The 25771-nt window shown below is 42.7% G+C and overlaps 1 protein-coding gene across 1 annotated transcript in view; it reads right to left on the bottom strand.

The window, feature by feature from the left end:
* TTN (titin) overlaps nt 1-25771 on the bottom strand; it is a 281892-nt gene that overhangs the window by 27894 nt on the left and 228227 nt on the right. The window contains 15 exon segments of the mRNA XM_033859976.2: nt 275-574; nt 687-974; nt 2336-2632; nt 2750-3052; nt 3146-3733; nt 3842-4138; nt 4751-21856; nt 21965-22267; nt 22359-22946; nt 23036-23332; nt 23436-23633; nt 24101-24205; nt 24306-24893; nt 25057-25344; nt 25435-25725. Coding sequence (XP_033715867.1) covers nt 275-574; nt 687-974; nt 2336-2632; nt 2750-3052; nt 3146-3733; nt 3842-4138; nt 4751-21856; nt 21965-22267; nt 22359-22946; nt 23036-23332; nt 23436-23633; nt 24101-24205; nt 24306-24893; nt 25057-25344; nt 25435-25725 — 21837 coding nt within the window.

Here is a 25771-nt window from a genome sequence, read left to right as displayed (position 1 = left end):
AGAAGCAATATGATGAACAAGAAAATAAAAGTCAATCAAGCTCTGAAAACATATTCATAAGCTAGCAGAATAGTATGTATGTATGTATGTATGTATTTATTGGCCGCGTTGCATGGCTTGAGGGATCTTAGTTCCCCAACCGGGGATCGAATCCGTGCCTCGGCAGTGAAAGTGCCAAGTCCTAACCACTGGACCACCAGGGAACTCCCAGTTTATATTTATTTTTAAATTTTCAAGTATTTGATTTTAGTTTTCTAATGAAATCATGTCTCACCAAATGCATTCTTTGCTACCACTGGGTGAGATTCCAGTGCATCACCAATTCCGTATTTGTTCACAGCGCGAACCCGGAAGATGTATTCATTTCCTTTGATAATTTTGGTGGTCGTAAGGATGTACTCTTCCAAATTTTCAGACACCATAGACCACACGACCCGGCTTGTCTCACGCTTTTCCACGATGTAGTGAGTGACTTTTGCACCGCCATCATCCGCTGGAGGCTGCCAGAGAAGAGTTATCTTTGTAGCAGTGACGGTCTTAAATTCAATTGGTCCACCTGGAGGTCCTGGTTTGTCTGTGAATGAAAAAACAAAATGGTATATTAGTAAATTTTAAAATGCTTCTAATTTAAAATTATTAAGTTTTAGGCAAACAAAATATGATGTGGGCCCGTATTCACCACCTACCAAGGATCTGCACTCTGATGGTGGCTGAGGCTGAGCCTATGGCATTCCTTAGTTTTAATTCATAGCTTCCACTGTTAAGGCGAGTTGCATCTTTGATGAGTATAGCTGCAAGGTCAGTGGTATTTTCGACACACACCAGTGCACTGGTTTGTAACTCTTTATCATCTTTGTACCACTCAATGGTAGGCTCAGGTTTGCCAGAAATGCCAGCTCTGAGCTTCACAGATGTACCTGCTCTGTATTTGACAACTTCTGTATATTCTAGAGGCAAATCAATTACGGGTCCACCTTCAAGAAAAACAGGTGAGAAATATTTAGAAAATCACAAGGATGAAATGAATAATTGCAGCAACTTCAAAGTAAGCTCATTGGCCTTTATTAAATAATACACACGAAGTAGTTCTAATACTATTTACATTTTACATTTAATTTTACAAGCCACTCTTTTATCACAGATGGGGAAGAAAGACTGTGAGTAAGCTCTGTACCCCAGTGACACTGCACTAATTGCACAGGGACTTAAATGCCTTTGAAATGTATTTTAACATCTATCAGGTGTTTTATTCCAGTGATGCAATGGGATATGGCAGTGAGAGCATCACTGCAGAAGCTGAATTATATGTTTTCTTTTATTCTAGTTCTCCTTCCTCTGACTACCTCTGATTCTTTTTATTTTCCCTTCCCAGTTCGCTGGTATCCAAGTGGGGGCATTTCACATCAGACCCTTGAATTCTGAATTATCTACTCACAGAGCTGTAAACTTCCCTGGACTGATTTTCTGCCAGGCTGCTTAAAATTTTTGAGAAACAGAATTAATTTGGCTTGCTTCACAGTCTCACAAATACCGACTCAGTGTCTACAAAGCCTGGTTCATAAAGAGAAGCCCTGGGATTCTCAGCATGAGGATGGGAGTGGATACTTTTGCCCAGATACCATCCTTGAAAATGGGGACTTTTAGAAAAAGTGTCGCAGGGTACCTAACTCTGATGAAATTTTAATTTTCAAAGCACTGTTGAGTTGAATGTGCCACTTATTTTCCAGAATGGTCAAGTATGTGTATTTTGGACTGACAGCCATGTAGAGAGAATTCTGGAGTCTGTCTGTTTGAATACCCACCCTATTGTTAATGAGCTGCTTGATGTTGGGGAAGTTATATAAGTGCTCTAAACCTCAGTTTCTCTTCTGTAAAATGGGCTTATCTTAAGGCTGTTAGAACTAGGGGAGAGAATTCATGGAAAGTACCCAGTAAATGTTAGCTGCTGCTAATATTATCATCATTAATGCCTCTGTTTAGTCTTTCACTTATTTCAGAGGAATATTCTCTGGGCATTCAACCATGGTCTTAATTGTTGATGCTGAAAATTTTAAATAGAAGAGTGAAAACACCGACTCATGTAATCAAAGCATCATAAAAGGTTGAAGTCAGAAAGCCCTTTAGGTATCCTGTAGTCCAAATCTCATGTTTTACAGTTACGTCAAGAGGCCTGGAGGGGTTATGGAATTTTCCTACGACTCACAGCTAATTCATAATTTCTTCTAAAAATCTAACAACGTACGTAGTAAAAGTTACCCACAGATTAGGACCACAAAAGTAAGACAAAATACTGAGTTAAATTGCTGTCGGGATTCAAACTGCTAAAAATGCTTACCATAAGAATCGATGCATGTAATGGGGCCTGCAACCTCAGACGGATTGCTGATGGAACCGATAGCATTTCTAGCAAAGACACGGAATTCATACTGGGAATTCTGAGTCAAGCCAGAGACAGTGAGTTGAGTCTCGGTAACGTTGGTGAAGCTGGCCTTGGCCCATCTGCCATCTGGAAGGTCTCGTCTCTCAACAATGTAGCCTGTAATCTTGCTTCCTCCATCATAAGCTGGTTGTTGCCATGAAAGGTTGACAGAGTTCTTTGAAACATCAGTGATACGGACATTTCTTGGGGGTTCTGTGGTAATGACAGGAAGCGGATTAGTGGCACTTATTTCAACATTATTTTGCTTTGCAGAAAGAAGGTTTGCATTTTTAAGTAGTGAGAACTGTCCTTCTAATGACAAATACATACCGCAGGCATCAATGGCTAGGACTGGTTCTGAAGGATGGCTGGGTTTTCCAATACCAGCAGCATTTTCTGCATACACCCTGAATTCATAGACGAGTCCAGCACTGATGGTTGTGACTGTGAAGTGAGTGGTGCGGATGACCATTTTGTTGGCTCTCTGCCATAAGATAGTGTTTCTGTCTTTCATTTCCAGGTGATAGCCTATAACTGCACTGCCTCCATTGGACACTGGTTCATGCCAGCCCACGGTGATACTTTCTCGAGTGACTTTAGTGACCCATGGTGTAGATGGCGGTCCAGGTGTTGCTACAAAAGAGAGAAATCCCACAGGTTAATACAGACATTTAAAACATTTATGTATATGGAAACCTGGGATCTTTGAAAAGTTTGACAACTTACTGTATGGTAGTTTGACAACCACACAAGCCGAATCTATGTGATCACTGATGCCAAAGCGGTTTTCTGCCTTGATGCGGAATTGGTATTCTTCTCCTGTGGTCAGCTTCATGACCTTAATCATGGTTCTTGCAACTGTCGCAGACACTTCAGTCCATACTGCAGTACTTGTCTCTCTCTTGAGTACAATGTAATTGGTAACCTGACTTCCACCATCATACTTAGGTGGCTCCCATTTGAGAGTCACGCTCTGTTCAGTTACATCACTAATCACAACAGGGCCAGTTGCGGGACCAGGCCTGTCCAGTATGATGATGTTAATGAAAGCTTTGGTTGTTCCACTGGAGTTGGCAGCAGTGATCTCATATCTTCCAGCATCAGCAGCAATGCTTTCTTTGAGATTGATGGTCAGGTTCTCAGCAGTAATTTCAGTGTTAAATCTCATGGTTGCTTTCAGCGGGACGCCATCTCTTGATAAGGTCACTTTGGGCAGTGGTTTTCCAGAAATTGGAATATCAACTTTAAGGTTTGAACCAGATCTAACATAGACGGTATGACTTGGGAAGTTCTTCATGTCAATTTCAGGTGGTTCTGAAAAATAAGAGTATGGAAGGTGAAGGTGAAAAACGTTTTATTGCAAATTAACTTAAGTCAATGCAAGTAATTTCGAATTTTGCTTCTGCATAAAATTAGACATACCTAGCTTCTCCTTTACAAGGACAGGAAGCAGAAGCTCTCTTGGGTCACTCAGACCAGCTTGATTTTCAGCAAACACCCGGAAAAAGTATTCAGAATTCTCCCTCAGACCAGAAATGACATGATGGGTTGACTTTACCACTGCACATCTCACCCAATTTTTCTGTCCTTTTTCTAGTGCTTCAATGACATAATGTACAATTCTGCTTCCACCATCATGTTCTGGCTTCAACCAGGCCAGGGAAACACTATCTTTGGATACACTTGTTACTCCAAGTTTTTCGGGTGGGCTTGGTTTTTCTAAGAAAGTAAAACATCAGAAGAAAGAGAAGTTATTACAACATTTTTTCCCCACATGTGTTCTTCCTGCATTGTGAAAAGAAAGATTTTTAAATGAAGGCCACAGAGTTACTTTTATTTGAGTCTTTCTTACTTTTTATATGATCAGTTTGGCTTCTGAGCCAAGCAAAACTTTCCCAGGCTTTGTCATTTTATGTCATAGCATTCAAACCAAGTAAGTGTCAAATGACCAAATAAAATGATTAAATTTATCCCAAATTTATCATGGGTGTAAAAACGAGGAATGAGATGAACAATCTTGTAAGAAACACTATCATACAATTTCTGCACACACACTATATATGTTTATATATATATATATATATATATATATGCAGTCAAATTCAATTATACTTAAATTCAGAATACATTATCCAACTCCAGCTATGTAAATTTCTTTTTTTTAATCAATGAAGAACTTTCTCTAGTAGTAAGATTTCATTTTGTGCTATAGTATGAATTGTTCGAGGTGTGAACCAAAAGCATTTAAGATTAAACAGTAATTAAAATGATTCACACTAGTCTAGGAAAATGAATATGGATATGTAGGTTTTCTTTGTTCTTAAAACATACCTGTTATTTTTACTCCTTCCTTCGTTTCAGCTGGTACACCAACACCAAACTCATTTTCTCCGGAGACTCTGAAGTAGTAAATCTCCCCTTCTTGTAAGTTGGTAATTTTGTAGGAGAGGCGGTTACAGTTGCTGGTCACTGAGACCCATGCTTTCTTACTGGCCTCCCGTTTTTCTATGTAGTAATTCTTCACTAGTGCTCCACCATCATTTTCAGGAACATCCCAGGATAACACTGCAGACTCCCTGGTGACATCATGTACATTAATATTGGCTGGAGGACCAGGAGAATCTAAAACTTTGACAACTAAGGTCAGTGAAGCAGCATTCAAAATATTCTGAATTGTTAATGTGTATTTTCCAGAATCATTTCTATTGGCATTTTCAATAGTCAGTGATGTATGAGAGTCTGTGGAATCAATATAAGCTCTAGTGCGGAGGTCAGTGTCTGGTTTGCTCCAGGAGACACTGGGTACTGGTCTTCCTCGGAAAGGCACAGTCATGGTAAAGGAGGCACCGGCCTTGACGATCAAGGTCTTCTTCATTTCACTGTCAAGATCAAATACAGGTTCTTCTTCTCTTTCCTTTGCTATCTGGGGATCGGAGCTATCACTGGGATCACTAGCACCGACCTTATTGATAGATCTTATTCTGAAAATGTATTCGGCTCCTGTGGTTAGTCCACTTATTGTGTATTCTGTGCCCCTTAAGTTCTGAATGGCAGTTTTCCAGTCAGTTTCATCAGATTTTTTAAATTCTACAGTGTATCCAGTTACTGGGGACCCACCATCAAATAAGGGCTTAACCCAGCCAATAGTTATATTGGTCTTGCCTGAGTCCATGATACTGGGTTTGGATGGAGGAGATGGTAAGAACACGGGATCTTCTGCCTGAATTAAGGGAGAGGTTTCACTTGGAAGGCTCAGGCCTGCAGCATTTTCTGCATATACCCGATACTCATATTCACATCCTTCCCGAAGTCCTGTTGATTTCACTCTCAGATCATAAACCGGTTTTTTGTTTACACGCACCCATCGTAGGCTGTTTTTCTCTCGCCTTTCAATTATGTATCCAGAGATTTCACTGCCTCCATCACTCTCTGGTCTTGCCCAGCAAAGTGTCATGAACTCTTTGGTCACAGATGTAATTTCCAAAGATGTGGGTGGACTTGGAACCGTAAATGGATCTAGTGCCTTTACAGCCATACTCTCCAGGGGCTCGCCAACACCATATTTATTAACACCGGTTACTCTAAAGATGTATTCATTGCCCTTGAGCAACTTGGTCACTTTACAGGATGTTGTCCTTAACTCTCCTTCACATATTGTCCAAGCAAGGCGACTTGTCTCGCGTTTTTCTACAATGTAATAGTCGATAGCTGCGCCACCATCTTCTTGGGGTGGTCCCCAAGAAACAGAGCATTTCTCAGCAGTGAGGCCAGTTATTTCAAGTGGTCCTGCTGGTGGGCCAGGCTTATCAAGTACCTTGCAATTAACTGCAAAAGACCGAGTGCCAGCAACATTCTTCAGTGTTAGCACATACTGCCCAGAGTCTCGTCGGACACAGTCTTTCACTGTTAGCAAAGTATTGTAGTCTGTTGAGACAATTTCTGTTCTTGCTCTCTCTTCAATTTCTACACCATCCTTGGCCCAGGAAATTACTGGCAGAGGTCGCCCTGCAATGTCTGCATTTATCTTAAGGACCTCTCCAGCTTTGACAACAATGACATCTCGGAACTTGACATCCATCATAATTCTTGGAGCCTCAACATCGTCTTTAACTGTGATAGGTCCAGTGGATTCAGATGGCTCACTAGTTGAGTCAGCAGCATTCCTTGCGAAAACCCGGAATTCATAACGCTGGTCTTCAGTAAGTTCGGTTACTTCAAAGTATGTTTCTTGTACATTAGTAAAGTTGCACTTCAGCCACCGGCCATCTGGTAGTTCTCTACGTTCAACAATGTATCCGGTTATCTTAGCTCCACCATCATAATGTGGCTTAGACCATTTAAGTGACACTGATTTCCTTGTGATATTTGTGACTTCAGGTTGTCCAGGAGGGTCACAAGGGTCTCTTGCAGGGACTGGTTCACAAGACTTACTGCATTTACCAATTCCAGCAATAGTCTCAGCATATACACGATACTCATACATCAGTCCTTCATCAAGGCCGGAGACTTTCCTTTGAGTAGCAGTGATGAGGCTCTTATTTACTTTTGACCAAAGAACGCTGCTTCTTTCTTTATACTCAAGGTGATAGCCAAGTACTTGACTTCCTCCATCATTAACTGGCACTTGCCAGGTTACCAACATGGTGGATTTTGTGGCATGCACAACTTTAGGAGTACCAGGAGGACCTGGGGGGCTGAATGGATACTCTGCAACTACAGCTGAAGATGCACTGTAGGAGCTCTTTCCGTAGCGGTTTTCTGCACAAACACGGAACTGATACTCACTTCCTGTTACTAGACGAACTATTTTAATGGATGTTCTTGCAACTGCCTGTGAAACTACGTGCCATGTTGTAGAAGAGGTTTCTCTCTTTTCAACGATGTAATTGCTAATCTGGCAGCCGCCATCATATTCTGGAGGATTCCAGGAAATGGTTATATTGTCACAACTAACCTCATCAATATGTATAGGTCCGGGAGGTCCTGGTTTGTCAAGCACAATTATAGTAATAGGAACTGTTATGGATCCAGCACTGTTTGAAACACATAATTCATAAGTTCCAACATCTTCCCTTGAAGCTTCCTTAATTGTTAGTGATGTTACAGTCTTTGAAGAAGAAACATTTACTCTAGTTGTCTCTTTAAGAGTCTGACCATCTTTTTTCCAGCTTACAGTAGCTTGAGGTCTTCCTTTAAATGGAACATCAATCTTCAGTTGGTCTGTAGCCTTTACATTGAAAGTATTGAAAGGAAGCTCAACTGAAGGCTTTATTTCAATATCTCTTGCAATTACTGGCACTCCAAGTTGTCTTGGATCACTTTTTCCTTTTTCATTAAGTGCAGCTACCCTGAAGATATACTCCTCTCCAGCAGTTAGGCCAGATATAGTTGCCTCTAGAGTCTTAACTTGTGTGCACATGCTCCATTTTTCACTCCCTTTGGTCTGCATTTCAACTACATAACCGGTAATTTTGCTGCCACCATCACTTTCTGGTTTCTCCCACTTAATTGTAGCTGTGTTACGGGTCACATCAACAAGAGTTACTCTTCCAGGTGGGAGGGGTGTTTCAGAAACTTTAACAGGTTCAGTTGTTTGAGCTGGCAAACCAATCCCATATTCATTGGAAGCCAAGACTTGGAAGTAGTAAGAACATCCTTCTTGCAGGTTTTCAATCTTAAAAGTGTTCTTCGTGCAATTGTTTGTAACAGTAGCATACACTTTTCTTGTAGTTTCTCGTTTTTCGACGATGTAGTTCGTAATCTTAGCTCCGCCATCAATAAGCGGTGGTTCCCAAGCCAGTGTCACTGAATCTTTCTTCACTTCTCTTACGGTCAAATTCACAGGGGCACTTGGTGAGTCGAGAACTCTGACGTTAACAAAAGCAGTTTTAGAGCCACTGTTATTTTCTAGTGTCAGATTATACCGACCACTGTCAAATCTGGTAACGTTATCAATTACCAACATTGTATATGAGCTGGTCACCTCAATCTGGGCCCGGTCAGTGAGAATGCCTTCTGCCTTTTCCCATTTAACTTCAGGTTCCGGTCGACCTTTGATAGTGACAAATAAGCGTAAAGTAGCACTCGCACGCAGAATGACCACTTTTCGGAGATCAGCATCCAGTTCTATTTCTGGTGGCTCTTGCCTCTCTTTAGCAACAACTGAACCAGGTATAGTTGCAGGTTCACCTACGCCTTCAGAATTGATGGCACAAATACGGAAGTTATATTCAGTATTTTCTTTAAGCTTGGTCACGGTGAACTGCTTTCCTTGTAATCCTGTTGGTGGACTGCACGTTGTCCACTCGGCAGCAGCGGCTTCTTTGACTTCAACAACATAGCCCTTAACAGGAGCGCCGCCATCATAAATTGGCTTATTCCACACCAGGGAGACAGACGATCTGGAAGTGTCTGCCACTTTTAGATTACTTGGTGGTCCTGGTGGATACAGAGCATCACATGCACGATAGAAAACAGATGGCTCACTAGGTTCACCCACACCAGCTGCATTTTCAGCAGCAACTCGGAATTCATAGGAATGCCCTTCAGTAAGGCCAGTTACCCTGAATCGAAGATCTGTGAGTGTTTTCTTGTTGCACTTGGTCCACCTGATGCCTGCCTTATCTCGTTTTTCAAGAACGTAGCCCTCGATTTCAGCACCTCCATCATCCACTGGGCGTGCCCACGTTACGACCACAGACTCTTTGGTGATTGCTGAGGCTTCAGGTGGGGAAGGAGGACCTGGTGGTTTATAAGGATTACGGGCTACAACAGGCTCAGATTCCAGAGGCTCTCCAATTCCATATTTATTCACAGCCATGACACGGAAGATGTACTCATTACCAGGAAGAAGTTTAGTGACTTTGTAGTTAAGGGCCTGTACCTCAGTTGAAACCTGGGTCCAGGAGAGTCTGCTTGTCTCTCTCTTTTCAATGATGTAATGTGAGATATTAGCACCACCATCTTGTAAAGGTGGGTTCCATGCCAGGTAACATTTTTCAGCAGTCACTCCAGAAACTTTCAGAGGCCCTTCAGGAGGCCCTGGCCTGTCAAGTACCTTTACAGTGATTGGTATAGACTTTGTTCCACCCACGTTGCTGAGTTGCAGGATATATTGTCCTCCGTCACTACGTATACAGTCTTTGACAAGAAGAGTTGTTTTCTGAATAGTAGACTTAATTTCCATCCTGGCAGCTGTTTCTTCAAGCTCTTTTCCATCTTTTGACCAAACAATGTCAGGTATAGGTTTGCCACGGATATCAGCTTCAAGGACAAAAGTCTCTCCTGCGTGAACAACGATGACATCTTTATATCTGGGATCCAGTGAGGCATTTGGTGCATCGATTTCATCTCTTGCAGTAATGGCGCCAGTGCTTTCAGACGGTTCACTAAAGTTGCCAGCTGCGTTTCTTGCAATTACTCTGAATTCATATCTTTGGTCTTCTACAAGTCCACTCACTGTATATTCAGTTTCTAATACATTAGTAAAGCTGGCTTTCATCCAACGGCCGTCAGGTAGATCTTTCTTTTCTACAGTATAACCTGTTATTTTGCTGCCACCGTCATAGGCAGGTTTCTTCCATTTCAGTGTGACACTGTTTCTTGTAATAACAATGGCTTCAGGGCGACCTGGTGGGTCACACGGATCACGAGCAACAAAGCATTCCGACACTTTGCTCGGCTTGCCGATGCCAACAATATTTTCAGCAGAAACTTTGAACTCATACTCAAGGCCTTCATCAAGCCCAGTTGTTTTGAATTTGGTGTCTTGAATGGGAGTCTTATTTAATTTGACCCATAAAATGCTGTTCTTTTCTTTCTGTTCAAGATGGTAGCCAGTAACTTTGCTGCCTCCATCATTAACTGGCTCGTGCCACTGCACAAGCATTTGATCTTTCGAGACTGATGTCACAAAAGGAGTGCCAGGTGGTCCGGGTTCTTTAAATGGATATTGTACAATAACTGGTTTAGAATCCAAGGGGGCACTTTTTCCATACCTGTTTTCTGCAAAAATTCTAAACTGGTACTCAGTGCCTGTTTTCAGTTTGGTTACTTTAATTGTTGTTCTTGCAACTGTTGCTGATACCATGTGCCAAGTGGTGGTAGTTGTATCTCGCTTCTCTACAATGTAGTTGCTTATTTGGCAGCCACCAGTATAGGCTGGAGGTTCCCAAGATATGACCACAAAGTCTGCACTAACTTCATCAAACCGAACTGGTCCAACTGGAGGTCCAGGCTTTTCCAAAATGATAATGCTGAGATTTTCAATTGCTGTACCTGCACTATTTGTTGCTGTTATGGTGTATTTTCCAAAGTCGTCTTTGTTACTTTCTATAATGTGCAAAATAGTTGATGTAGCTGTTTGCTCAACATTTACTCTTGTTGTCTGTTTAAGAGGCTCGCCATCTTTGACCCATGAAATTTCAGGTCTCGGTCGGCCAATGACAGGAATTTCGATTTTAAGACCTTCTCCAGCTTGGACACTATATGTGTTAAATGGTAACTTAAAACTAGGCTGTATAGTCAAGTCCTTGGCTATGACAGGAACACCAAGCACTCTTGGATCGCTTTTTCCTTTCTCGTTGTAAGCCTTGACACGGAACTGATATTCTTGTCCAGAACTCAAACCAGTAACAACTGCAGTGCAGACTTTGGATTCAGCCACAACACTCCATTTTTCTGTTCCTTTGGGCTGCATTTCAACAACATACCCCAGGATTCTGCTACCACCATCATGTTCAGGTTTCTCCCACATCAGCGATGCACTAGTCTGGGACACGTCAGTGAGTGTGACCTTTCCTGGTGGGGAAGGAGGTTCAGCTGCTTTCACAGCATCAGCGGTTTCCACTGGAACACCAACTCCAAATTCATTTTCAGCCATTACTCTAAAGTAGTACATGGCTCCTTCTGTAAGATTCTCAACTTTAATGCTTGTTTTGCTGCATTTATTACTCACATTAGCATATGCTTTTCTGGTTGACTCACGTTTGTCAATAACATAGTTCTTGACCTTTGCACCCCCATCGATGATGGGTGGTTCCCATATCAGAAGGACAAAATCTTTTCTCACTTCTTTGACTGCCAAATTCTGTATTGGTCCTGGGGTGTCGAGAACTTTCACAGTTACAAAGGCAGATTTAGATCCACTGCTGTTTTCCAGCTTGAGAGTATATTTTCCAGCATCGCTTCTATCACAGTTATCTATTGATAGTTGGGTATAGTTCGCTGCTTTTTCAGTTTGGACCTTATCTGTGAATTCACCTTCCTCTCGAGACCAAGTGATCTCAGGTGTTGGGCAACCTTTGAATGGAATGTGAATTCTGACAGATCCACCAGCTCTTACAACAATTCCTTTCCTTAATTCAGAGTCAAGGTCAAGTTCAGGTGCTTCGAGTTTATCTTCTGGTTTCACAGTACCAGGAACTGATGTAGCCTCACCTAAACCAACTTTATTGAGGGCACAGACTCGTATTTTATACTCCTGGTGTTCAGTGAGTTTTGAAATTTCAAATCGAGTGGCTCTCAGGCCAGTCTGTGGAGTAACTATTTGCCATTCTTCTTCATCTGCTTTACAGATTTCTACTACATATCCCAGGATCTCACTGCCACCATCGTAGATGGGTTTACCCCAGGCAAGTGTAATTGAATTTTTAGTGGTGTCTACAATGTGTGCATTGATGGGGGGGCCAGGTTTGAACACAGGATCGCAAGCCTTATAATAAACTGTAGCTGGACTTGGTTCTCCAACTCCAGCAGCATTTTCTGCAGAGACTCTGAATTCATACTCATGGTCTTCTGTTAATCCTGTTACTCTTAGACGCAAATCTGTAATGCGGCGTTTATTACATTTTATCCACCTAATGCCACTTTTGTCTCTTTTTTCTACAATGTAGCCAATAATCTCACTTCCACCATCACTATCTGGACGGCTCCAACAGACGGTCATGGAGTCCTTGGCAATGTTTGTGACTTCCAGGCTTTTTGGTGGTCCAGGAAGCACAAATGGATTTTTCATGATTACTGGTGCAGATTCCAAAGGCTCTCCAACACCGTATTTGTTGACAGCCATTATACGGAAAATATATTCATTCCCTTCTAAGAGTTTGGTAACTTTCAGAGAATTGGTTACAACCTCTGAAGCAACAACAGTCCAGGCAAGCCGACTTGTTTCTCTCTTTTCAACAACATAGTGCGAAATGTTGCTGCCACCATCTTGAAGTGGTGGAGACCATGTTAATGTGCATTTTTCAGCGGTGACTCCAGTAACCTGGACTGGCCCTTCTGGAGGTCCTGGTCTATCTAACACTTTTACATTCACTGGGAATGACTTAGAACCTGCAACATTGGAAGCTCTTAAAATATACTGTCCGCCATCGATTCTAATGGCATCCTTTACAATAAGTAAAGCCTTGAAATCTGTGTTCTTTATTTCACATCTAGCAGATTCTTCAATTTCCTTATCTCCTCTTAACCACTCAATGGTAGGTAGCGGCTTTCCGTGGACATCAGCTTCAAGCCTGAATGTTTCTCCAGCATTTACCACAATTGTGTCTCTGAATTTTGGATCCATTGAAATTCTTGGGAGTTCGACCTCATCCTTGGCAGTTATCGGTCCAGTACTGTCAGAGGGTTTGCTTATTACACCAGCTGCATTCTTTGCAATGACTCTGAATTCATATCTTTGATCTTCAGTAAGACCTGACACAGTAAATTGAGTTTCAATGACGTTTGTGAAGCTGGCTTTCATCCAACGACCCTCAGGCAAATCACGTTTCTCTACAATGTAACCCGTAATCATACTTCCACCATCATATGCTGGTTTGGTCCATTGTAAAGTGATTTCATGTCTTTTAACTATTATTGCTTCTGGGGTTCCCGGCGGGTCACAGGGATCTCTGGCTACATAGCATTCAGAATTCTTGCTTGCTTTGCCTATACCAACAATATTTTCAGCATAAACTCTGAATTCATATCCAATGCCTTCTTCAAGATTGAGTGCTTTAAACTGGGTGTCATGAATAATAGTTTTGTTGACCTTTGTCCACAAAATACTATTTCTTTCCTTTCTCTCAAGGTGGTAACCTATGATTGGGCTTCCTCCGTTATTGATTGGTTCATGCCACTGTATAACCATGGAGTCTTTGGAAATGGCTGTGGCAAATGGTGTGCCTGGAGGGCCTGGTTCTTTGTAGGGATATTGAGCTACAATTGGCTGAGATTCCAAGGCAAAGCTTTGTCCATATCTGTTTTCAGCGAATATTCTGAATTGGTATTCTGTACCAGTCTTCAGTTTGGTCACTTTGAGTGTAGTTCTGGCAACAGTAGCAGAAACAACATCCCATACTGTGGTGGTTGTATCTCTTTTCTGAACTATGTAGTTAGTGATCTGGCAGCCCCCTGTATACAGTGGAGGTTCCCAAGATAAGGTAATACTTTCAGCACTGACTTCATCAAATTTAACAGGTCCTTTTGGAGGATCAGGCTTATCTAGGGTTATAATTTCGATGGATACTGTCTTCTGACCAACAACATTAGCAACTGTGATTCCATAATGTCCACTGTCATCCTTATGAGTTTCTTTAATACTGAGTATGGTGAGGTCAAGTGAATCAGTAACATTGATTCTTGTAGTCTGCTTCAGTGGAAGACCGTCTTTAGTCCAGGTAATGGTTGGCTTAGGACGTCCAGAAATTGGCACTTCTATTTTCAAATCTTGGCCAACCTGTACACTGTAATTGTTAAATGCAGGTCTTACATCTGGCTCAATGACCAGATCTTTGGCAACTATTGGAACTGCAAGAGACCTAGGATCACTTCTTCCCTTTTCATTTACAGCCACAACTCTAAAAAGGTATTCTTCTCCCTGAGTTAGGTTGGTAATTACGGCTTCAAGGGACTTGACTCGAGCACACTCTGACCATTTCTCATGGTGTTTAGCTTGCATTTCCACAATATACTGAATGATTTTACTGCCGCCATCATGTTCAGGCTTTGTCCAGCTCAAAGAGACGCTGTTTCTGGTGACATCATCCACGGTTATTTTTCCTGGAGGTTGTGGGACTTCTGCAACCTTAATTGGATCATCAGTATGGGCGGGAAGGCCAATACCATACTCGTTCTCAGCTGTGACTCTAAAGTAGTAACTGCAACCTTCTTGGAGTTGATCGATTTTCCAAGAACTCTTGTGGCAATTTGTGACAACTGCAGCGTATGATTTCCTTGTGGCTTCACGTTTCTCAACAATGTAATTTTTAATTTTGGATCCCCCATCCAACAAAGGAGGTTCCCATGTAATTGATACTGAGTCTTTGGTGATTTCTGTGACTTTCAGATTAACAGGTGGACTTGGTGTGTCCAGGACTCTCACAGTAACAAAGGCAGTCTTTGTCCCACTGCTGTTATCTAACGTGAGAGTATATTTTCCACTATCATATCGGTTGACATTGTCAAGAACAAGAGAGGTGAAGCTGCTAGTGCTGTCGATTATAGCTGCGTCTCGGATTTCACCATCCGCCTTTCCCCATTTAACTTCTGGTGTAGGACGACCTCTAATAGGAACAAATAACCTTAAGGAGCCGCCTGCCCTTATATTTATAATTTTCCTCAGTTCTAGGTCAAGATCAATGTCTGGTGCTTCCAATTTTTCTTCAACTATAATAGGTCCAGGGACGTCCGCATGTTCTCCAACTCCAGCTTTGTTAACAGCACAGATACGGAAGTTGTACTCATGCTTTTCCAACAGCTTCTCGACTTCTATATTTGTTTTATTGATTCCAGTCGGTGGAGTGCACATTGTCCATTCACCAACACTCACGTCACATTTTTCAACAATGTATCCTTGGATTTCACAGCCACCATCGTATATTGGTTTGCCCCAAGAAAGGAAGACGGAAGATCTGGTAGTATCAATGACTTTGGGATTGTTTGGAGGTCCTGGTTTATAAATAGGATCACAAGCCTTTTGGTAAGCAGAAGGTGGGCTTGGCTCACTGAGTCCAGCAGCATTCTCAGCTGAGACTCTGAATTCATAATTGTGATTTTCTAAGAGTCCAGTTACTCTCAAGCGCAGTTCGCCAATCAGACGTTTATGGCATCTTGTCCATCTGATGCCCTCTTTATCCCGTTTTTCAAGAACATATCCAAGAATTTCACTGCCACCATCAGATGCTGGCCTTTCCCATACAACAACCATTGAGTCCTTGGCCACCGCTGTGATTTCTGGAGCTTTTGGTGCATCTGGCACTACAAATGGATTCTTGGCAATTACTGGCTCAGATTCAAGAGGTTCGCCAACACCATATCTGTTGACAGCCATTATACGGAAGATATATTCATTGCCTTCAAGAAGCTTAGTAAGCTTGCAGCTGAGAGTTTGCACGTTGGCATCAACCACAGTCCAAACCAAGCGGCTGGTTTCTCTCTTTTCCACAATATAATTTATGATATCACTCCCACCATCTTGTAGTGGGGGTTTCCAAGCGAGTGTGCATTTTTCTGCTGTAACTCCTGATATAACAATAGGTCCTTCAGGTGGCCCTGGTCTGTCAAGAACTTTGACATTTACAGTGACTGATACCTCTCCTGCAACATTTTTGGCTTTCAGTATGTAATTTCCACTGTCAACACGTATTGCATCCTTTACATTGAGACTGGTGGCAAAATCAGTGCTCTTTATTTCTAATCGAGCTGTATTTGAAAGCTCCTGATCACCTTTTATCCACTGAGTGGTTGGTACTGGTTTGCCATAAATATCTGCGTCAATGTTGAATAACTCACCAGCGTGAACCACAATTGTGTCTTTGTATTTTGGATCCATACGAATTCGTGGTGGTTCTACCTCATCTCTTGCTGTTATTGCTCCTGTGCTTTCTGAAGGCTCGCTAAACACTCCTGCAGCATTTCGAGCTATAACCCGGAACTCATATCTGTGATCTTCAGCTAGGCCAGTTACTTCAAACTGAGTATCAATGACATTTGTAAAACTGGCTTTCATCCAGCGGCCCTCGGGCAGTTCTTTCTTCTCAACAATATAACCAGTGACCTTGCTTCCACCATCATATGTGGGTTTCTTCCACTGAAGAGTCACAGAATTCCTTGTGACAATGATTGGCTCTGGCCTTCCTGGTGGGTCACATGGATCACGGGCTACGTAGCTTTCTGACACTTTACTTGGCTTGCCGATGCCCACAATGTTCTGTGCGGAGACTCTAAATTCATATTCAATGCCTTCGTCGAGGCCAGTTGTTTTAAACTTGGTTTGAGGAATGGGTGTCTTATTCAACTTAACCCAGAGGATGCTATTTCTCTCCTTGCGTTCTAGATGATAGCCAATGACTTTGCTACCTCCATCACTGACTGGCTCGTTCCATTGTACTTCCATACAGTCCTTGGAGGAGAGCGTTACAAACGGTGTGCCAGGAGGACCAGGAACTTTGAATGGATACTGGGCTACAGTAGGCTCTGAATTGAGGTAGGTACTCTTTCCATATCTGTTTTCAGCTGCAATCCTAAACTGATATTCACATCCAGTCTTTAACCTGCAAGCTTTTATTGTTGTCCTTGCAACAGTAGCTGACAGAATTTGCCAGGTGGTTGTGGAAGTGTCCCGTTTTTCTACGATGTAATTATTGATAGAGCTTCCACCATCATACTTAGGTGGGCCCCAGGAGAAAGTGATACTGTCAGCTGTCACTTCATCCATTTTAACTGGTCCCGTTGGAGGCCCTGGTTTGTCAAGGACAATAACATTAAGGGTTTCAGTAGCTTCACCAGCTGAGTTAGTCAGTTTTACTACGTAATGTCCAACATCTTCTCGGCAGGCTTCCTTTATCGTCAGTAGTGAGTTATTTTCTGTGCTCTCAGCATTTACTCTGGTTGTCTGCTTCAGTGGTACATCATCTTTATGCCAGGTTGTAGTTGGCGTAGGGCGTCCAATGAATGGAACATCGACTTTCAGATCTTCACCTGCCAGTACAGTGAAAGTATTGAACAGGAGTTTGAAGGCTGGTGGAATGACAAGATCCTTGGCAACTACTGGCACACTCAGTTGTCTCGGGTCACTGATGCCCTTCTCATTCTGAGCGGAAACACGGAAAGAGTATTCTTCACCCTGAATTAATCCAGTAATAGTGGCTTCGGTGACTTTGACTGTGGCACATGTGGTCCATTTGTCACTGCCTTTGCTCTGCATCTCTACAATGTAGCCTAGAATTCGGCTGCCTCCATCATGCTCAGGTTTCTCCCAAGAGAGTGACACGCTATTTCTTGTGACATCCACCAAAGTTATTTTTCCTGGAGGAAGAGGTCGTTCTGATGCTTTCACAGATTCTGCGGTTTCAGCAGGGAGCCCGATGCCATATTCATTTTCAGCGAGAACCCTGAAGTAGTAACTACAGCCTTCTTGAAGCTGGTCTACCTTCCAGGAAGTCTTGTGGCAATTTGTTGCAACAGTTGAATATGCTTTCCTTGTTGATTCCCGCTTTTCAACAATGTAGTTACTTATTTTTGAACCTCCGTCAAGAAGAGGAGGCTCCCATGTCAGTGTGACAGATGTCTTAGTGACCTCCTTTACCTTCAGATCCTGTGGAGGGCCTGGTGTATCCAGTACTCTGACACTGACAAATGCAGACTTGCTGCCTGAGCTGTTTTCTATAGTTAGTATGTATTTGCCACTGTCGAATCTGTTTACGTTTCCAACGGTAAGCAGGGTATAAGAGCTTGTGGACTCAATGCTAGCTTTATCTAAAGATTCTCCGTGTTCCCGGGTCCACTTCACCTCAGGTACTGGCCTTCCTTTGATTGGAACAAAAAGTCTCAGGGTACAACAAGCTCTTATGGTAACAACTTTGCGCAGTTCAGCGTCCAGTTCAATCTCTGGAGGCAGCATCCTGTCTTCAGCCTTTGGAGTGCCAGGAACAAGTGCAGGTTCCCCAATGCCTTCAGAATTCATGGCATAGATGTGGATTTTATATTCCTGGTTCTCTGTGAGGTTGGTGATAGTGTAAGAGGTTGCCTTGAGCCCGGCTGGTGGAGTGACAATACGCCATTCATCTTCTTCTGGCAGGGCGATCTCAACCATATACCCAGTGATTTCAGAACCACCATCATAGATAGGTTTGTTCCAAGCAATTGAAATGGATGATCTGCTTGTATCTAGAACACGTGGGTTACCTGGCGGGCCAGGTTTAAACACAGCATCACAGGCTTTATAAAATGGACTGGTAGCACTCGGTGCGCTGATTCCAGCAGCGTTCTCAGCCATAATCCGGAACTCATATTCATGTCCTTCTGTCAGTCCAGACACTTTATATCTTAAATCAGTGAGAGTCTTTTTGTTGCATTTCACCCAGCGTTGGCCAGCTTTATCACGCCGTTCCACAATATAATTGATGATTTCGCTGCCGCCATCAGAGTCAGGATGTCCCCAGCAGACAACCATGGAATCTTTAGTAATAGTTGTAACTTCAGGATTTTGGGGTGGATCAGGTGGTCCATAAGGATCTAGTGCAAGCACAGGCTCTGATTCCAGTGGCTCTCCAACTCCATATTTATTTACAGCCATCACACGGAATATGTATTCATTGCCTTTTAAAAGTTTAGTGACCTTTAGTCTTGTTACTTGGACTTCTGAAGCTACATTTGTCCATGCCAGCCTGCTGGTTTCACGTTTCTGAACTACATAATTGTCAATTTTGGCACCTCCATCGTCCAGTGGAGGCAACCATGACAATATACATTTTTCTGATGTCACTTCAGATACAGCTAAAGGTCCTTCAGGTGGGCCTGGTCTGTCAAGAACTTTGACATTGAAAATATGTTTAGCAAAACCACCAGGATTGGTTGCTGTAAGGGTATAGGCACCGCCATCCCGTCTTAGTGAATCCTTGTTTACCAGATTAGTAGAGAAATCTGCCATTTTAATTTCTAATTTTGCTGTGTTTTCAAGCTCCTTTCCATCTTTGGTCCATTCCATCGTTGGAGGTGGGCGACCTGAAACATCAGCTTCCAGCTTGAATGCTTCACCTGCTTTTATTATAACTGTGTCCTTAAATTTGATGTCCACCATTATCCTTGGTGCTTCAATGTCGTCCCTGCATGTGATAGCATCTGATGGCTCAGATGGTGGGCTAATAGCACCAGCAGCATTTTTGGCAATCACACGGAATTCGTATGCGGCATCTTCTGTTAGTCCGCTGACTGTAAATTCATTCTCCAAAATGTTGCTGAAGTTGGCTTTCAGCCACCGTCCATTAGGAAAATCTCTCTTTTCAACTATATAACTGGTAATTTTAAAGCCTCCAGTATATTCAGGCTTAGCCCATTTAAGGGTCACTGTGTGTCTAGTAATATTTAGAGGAACCGGTTTCCCAGGTTGGTCAATGGGATCCAAAGCTGACATAGGTTCAGATGGCTTGCTCGGCTTGCTTTTGCCAGCCATGTTTTCTGCGATCACTCGGAATTCATAAGCAATACCATCTGCAAGTCCACTTGATTTGAAAATGTTGCCTGGTACTAATGCTTTGCTCACAGTCTGCCAGAGAATACTATTTCGTTCTTTTCTTTCAATGTGGTATCCTAAAATGGGGCTTCCACCATCAGAAAGAGGCTCATGCCAGCTGATTGTTATTGAATCCTTGGTAACTGCCATGACCTGAGGGGTACCAGGAGGCCCAGGAACCTTAAATGGATAGTTGGCAACTACAGATGCTGATGTGATGCCTGGTCCAACTCCGTATCTGTTTTGAGCTTTTACCCGGAATTGATAGTCCACTCCGGTAGTAAGGTGAGTGGCTTTGTAGGTGGTGCGTATAACGGTGGCTGCTAACTCAACCCATGTGGTACTGTCAGTCTGTCGCATTTCTACTACATAGTTGCTTATGGGTACACCTCCATCATTCTCAGGTGGGTCCCAAGAGAAGGTGACAAAATCAGACGAAACTTCATCAAATTTGATTGGTCCAGTAGGTGGCCCTGGGATATCATGGACTTGAATGGTGATGACATCACCAACCTCTCCCACAATGTTCTTTGCTGTTAATGGGTAGGGCCCACTATCGCTTCTTACACACTCATTGATATTTAAGATGGTTGAAGTTGCTGTGTTTTCAGAATTAACTCTCTGGGTCTGTTTAAGAACCTGGTCTCCTTTCTTCCATGTAACTGTGGGCTTTGGTCGACCTAGCACTGGAATTTCAACTTTGATGTTGTCACCAGCTTTAGCAATGACTAATTTTTGGTAAATGCCATGGAGATCCAATTCTGGAAGCATTGTCTGCTCCTTGACAACGACGGGTCGGCTTTCTCTAGGGGCACTTCTCCCTGCACTGTTCACTGCCATCACTTGGAAGGTATATTCTTCCCCTTCAGTTAGATTCTTCACAACACATTCTAACCCCTTCACGGTTGTGATGTGGGTCCACTGGTCAGAGCCTTTTCTTTGGGCTTCAATCACATAGCCAGTGATCTTACTGCCACCATCGTGCTTGGGTCTAGGCCACGCCAGGCTGACTGTGCTCTTAGTTGTGTCCATAATGTTAAGACTGTCTGGTGGTGATGGTACTTCGGAGGCTTTTACAGGCTCTGTTGTTTCTGTCGGCTCACCAATTCCGTACTCATTTTCTGCCATCACTCTGAAGAAGTATTCATGTCCTTCAGACAAGTCAGTAACTTTGTATGTGCATTTATGGCACTTAGTGGTGACCGTGGAGTAGGATTTCCGTGTTGCTTCTCGTTTCTCCACGATGTAGTTTGTTATATGTGAGCCCCCATCTATCAGTGGGAGGTCCCAGTGCAGGGTGACACTCTCCTTTGTGATGTCAGTAGGCCTCAGGTTAAGGACAGGTCCTGGTGTATCCAAGACTCTGACGTTAACGAAACCACTTTTCTTCCCAGCGGGGTTTTCAATGGTCATCACAAATTTACCGGTGTCATATCTGTTACATTCTGGGATGATCAGGAGCGTGAACGACTCTGTGCTTTCAATGTTAGCTCGGTTTTTAAGGTTGATATCATCTTTGGTCCATGTCACTTCGGGAGCAGGACGACCTTTAATGGGCACAAATATTCTAATACTGAGTCCTGCTCTCACAACAAGGGTTCTTCGAAGCTCAGCGTCTAGTTCGAAATCAGGAGCCATCTCCCGTTCTACAATTTCAACATTTGAAATCACTGCTGGCTCCCCAACACCTGCATCATTGATGGCACTGATTCTAAAATTGTATTTTTCTTTAGTCTGAAGATCAGGGACGACAAACTCGGTGATTCTGAGGGTGGTTCCTGTCGTATCCTTTATCCAGGCATCATCTCCTACTTTTTGATGCTCTACGACATAGCCAGTGATTTCAAGCCCACCATCATAATGAGGCTTGCCCCATGCCAAAGAAGCAGATTTCTTGGTGGTATCAGTGACACGTGCATTTGAGGGTGGTCCTGGGGGATCTGAAAAGGAGACAAAGGCACAAAAGTGTTAAGGGTTTGGCTTTTGTATAAATTATATAAAATACTGGCACTCCCAAATGAGCTGTATTGAAAAAGATAAATACTAACATGCTACATCTTTCATTAGAACAGGATTTGAAGTATCACTAGGTGGACCAATTCCTGCTTTGTTCTCTGCACTGACACGGAATTCGTAGGTGTTTCCTTCTTGCAGTCCTGTTACTTTGTATCTGAGATCGGAAACTGGAGTCTTTGTTGCTCTCACCCATCGCAAGCCTTTCTTCTCTCTCCTTTCTACATGATACCCTGTGATCTCACTGCCACCATCATCAACTGGTCTTTTCCAACTGACAGTGGCAGTGTTTTTAGTGACATTGGACACCTCTGGTTTTCCAGGGGGGCCAGGTGGACCTGAAAAGAAAGCAAATTTATGAGAAATCTATGATTTCCTAAATTCTGCTGCAAATGCTTACATATCAGTTGCTTTATATGCTCTACGTACCAAATCTGTCTACCATCTTGACAGGTTCGGACTGTACGGGTTCCCCTTTGCCATACTGGTTTACAGCTGAGACCCGGAAGAGGTACTCATTTCCCTGGATAAGTTTGGTTGCCACATGCCTGCAAGTCTGAATATCTTCGGCAAACACTGTCCACAAAAGTCGGCTGGTTTCTCTCTTTTCAAGAACATAAGACTTAATTGGTGAGCCGCCATCTTCTAAGGGAGGTGTCCATGTAAGCGTTGCTTTTTCAGCAGAAACATTACTGACTTCGATCGGACCTGGGGGACCAGGTACATCGAGGACTGTCACCTTCACATGCTCCTCCTTTGTGCCAAAAGCATTGGTAGCAGTGATGGTGTATTCACCAGCATCTTTTCTAGTGGCATACTTGATGGCAAGCATGGAAGATGTTGGGGTTGAAGTTATCTGAACGATGTCTGATGGTCTGATGTCTTTCCCTGCCCTGGACCAACTTGACTTTGGAAGAGGCTTGCCGAGAATGCTAATGGCATTCAAAACAATGGTGTCACCTGCTTTAACTGTTAGCCCATCCTTTATTGTGGGATCAAGGACAATGGTTGGTGCCTCTGCAAAGGAGAAAAGAACATTTTAATCAGAAAAGGAAGGATGCTTAATTTACTATTGTTTATGTGCATAAAAAGTGAAATAGACCTACCATATTCATCCTTGCAAATAATGGTTCCTGTACTTTCTGATGGAGCACTGATAGCACCTGCTATATTCTTTGCTCTAATTCTGAATTCATATTTTCCACCCTCAACAAGGTCAGTAACAGTAAAGGCACAATCTGTGACATTAACATGGTTGGCTTTCATCCAAGATTTAGAGGGAAGATCTCGCTTCTCCACTATGTATCCAGTCAACTTATGACCACCATCATATTTGGGTTCAGTCCAAATGAGAGTCACTGAATTCCTTGTTACATTAATAACCTCAGGTTTGCCAGGAGGATCTAAAATAAAGCAAAAAACAGACAAAGAAACCCGGTCAAACACACACCAATGTTCTCTTCATGAAGAAAATACACCTGGATTTTGCTTTGTATAATGACTTACCAATTGGATCAAGTGCCACAACTGGCTCTGATGGCAGGCTTGGCTTGCCTACTCCTGCTAAATTGATTGCCATAACTCGGAATTCATATTCCAGACCTTCAGTTAGTCCTGTCACTTTGAAGTCTTTCATCCTAACAGGAGTCTTGTTAGCCCTCTTCCACAAAAGGCTATTTCTTTCCTTGGACTCGATATGATACCCTACAAAAGATCCAGTGATGTGTCAATTCACATAGAAAGTACAAATGTAGCCTGATTTTTAAATACATACGTACACACACACATACACACACACACGCACAGAGCAAGTAATCATTCTTGCTTGTATGTATACTTTTATTACCTAGGCATAGAGCCATTTTTTCCTCTTGGAATAGACATTTATTGCACCTTCTGTCAAAAAGTTTTAACTTACAAAAATAGATATCATTAAGAAAGCCTTTATTAACTATTACATTAGGAGGTTTTCATTGAAATTAAGCATTAGCTTAATGAATTAGCTTAATGCTTCATGTACTGAATGCATAATGAACTGAAAAAAGGAAAATACATTTTTGTATGTGCAGATAGTGCTATAAATAAGGAGCACAGATTCAACTTGTTTTCAGGGAGGAATATTTGGAAGAAATCTTAATGTAAACGCTGTAGGGTAAGAGCCAACTAAATACCTGTAATTGGAGAGCCTCCAGTTCTCCTGGGGTCAGTCCAAGTTAGAGATACGGAATCATGTCTGACATCCACAATATTGGGAGGTGGGGGAGCATCGGGCACATCTAGGAAAAAATAGATAATGCAAGATTTATAATTAGGAATGTATTATAAATAAGCCAGAACCATGTTTTGCTTTATGTTTTCTGACCTTGAGACACTTACCAAATGGATGTCTAGCAACAACTGGCTCCGATTTCAAGCCCTGTCCTACACCGTATTTATTTTCGGCACTGACCCTGAAGGTGTATTCCATACCCTCAAGAAGTCTCATGACTCTAAAGGTGGTTTTCTGGACAGCTGAGGCACATGTCACCCACTTGTTGTTTACAGAATCTCTCTTCTCTAGGATATAGTTGGTGATCTCAGAACCTCCGTCGTCCTTTGGAGGACCCCACTTTAAGGTCATGGCTTCTGCTGTGACTTCGTCAAATTTGATCGGTCCGGTGGGGATGCCAGGCTTGCCGACAACTTTTATGGAGAGGGTTCCTTCCTTGGTGCCGGCAACATTCTTCAGTGTGATTGTGTATTTTCCAGCATCAGATTTTTGGCAGTCATTCACTACAAGAGTTGTGTTAACTGCAGATGAGTCGACACTGACCCTTGTGCCTGTTGCTAGAGGATCTTCTCCTTTCTTCCAGGACACGGATGGAGCTGGCTTGCCTTTTATGGGGATCTTAAGACGGAAGTTGCTGTTTTCTTTAGCCAGGTAGCACAAATCAGGAAGGTCCTTTAAGTCAAGGTCAGGAGCCACTGTAAAACAGCAGAGATAAGTTACTGTTATTTTTAATGCCAGGCAGTTAATTTTTTCAGATCGTTATAGTTTTTAAAGGATTTTTACATAAGCCAGTGAGTAGGGCTCAAGAGGGCACTTTTGATGACAAAGGGAAAATGGAGATGATGGCTGAAGGCTTACCGACATCATCCTTTGCCACAACAGTGATTTCACTTGGGGTCCCTTCTCCGTTTTCATTCTCGGCACTCACTCTGAAGGTGTATTCCTCCCCTTCGGTCAAATCTTTCATGGAATACTGTAAGTTTAGTGATTTCATGACTCGTTGCCACTTATTTTCTTCAGTCAGGATATCAACGACATATCCGATAATTCGACTCCCACCATCGCTGCGAGGCTTTTTCCAGCCTATGCTGCAAGATGACTTGGTCACAGACGTCACTTTAAGGTCCACAACTGGTCCAGGGGTTTCTAAAGCAAAGGAGAAACGATAAGTCTAAGCCCTGGATAACCAAGGTAAGATGTCACTCAAAATGACGGGATGGTAGCTTATTTGCTCACCGGAAGCTTTCACGGCATCACGTGTTTCACCGGGATCACCAATGCCGTACTCATTTTCCGCAAACACCCTGAAGAAGTAGGATTTTCCTTCCTCCAAGTTAGAAACTCTGAAGCTTGTTTTGGAGCACTCCGTTGTTACGGTGGACCAGGACTTCCTCTCTGCGTCACGCTTTTCTACCACATAGTTTATGATGGGGCTTCCGCCGTCAACAATGGGAGGATCCCAGGTAACATAAGCAGAATCTTTGGATATTTCTTTGACAGTCACATTGACGGGTGGCCCAGGAGTATCTGAATAAATAGTGGGTAGATAAGAAATGAATATGTAAAAAATACA

Source organism: Tursiops truncatus, chromosome 7, assembly GCF_011762595.2.
Source record: "Tursiops truncatus isolate mTurTru1 chromosome 7, mTurTru1.mat.Y, whole genome shotgun sequence".
NCBI lineage: Eukaryota > Metazoa > Chordata > Mammalia > Artiodactyla > Delphinidae > Tursiops > Tursiops truncatus.
This window is presented reverse-complemented; position numbering and strand designations above follow the sequence as displayed.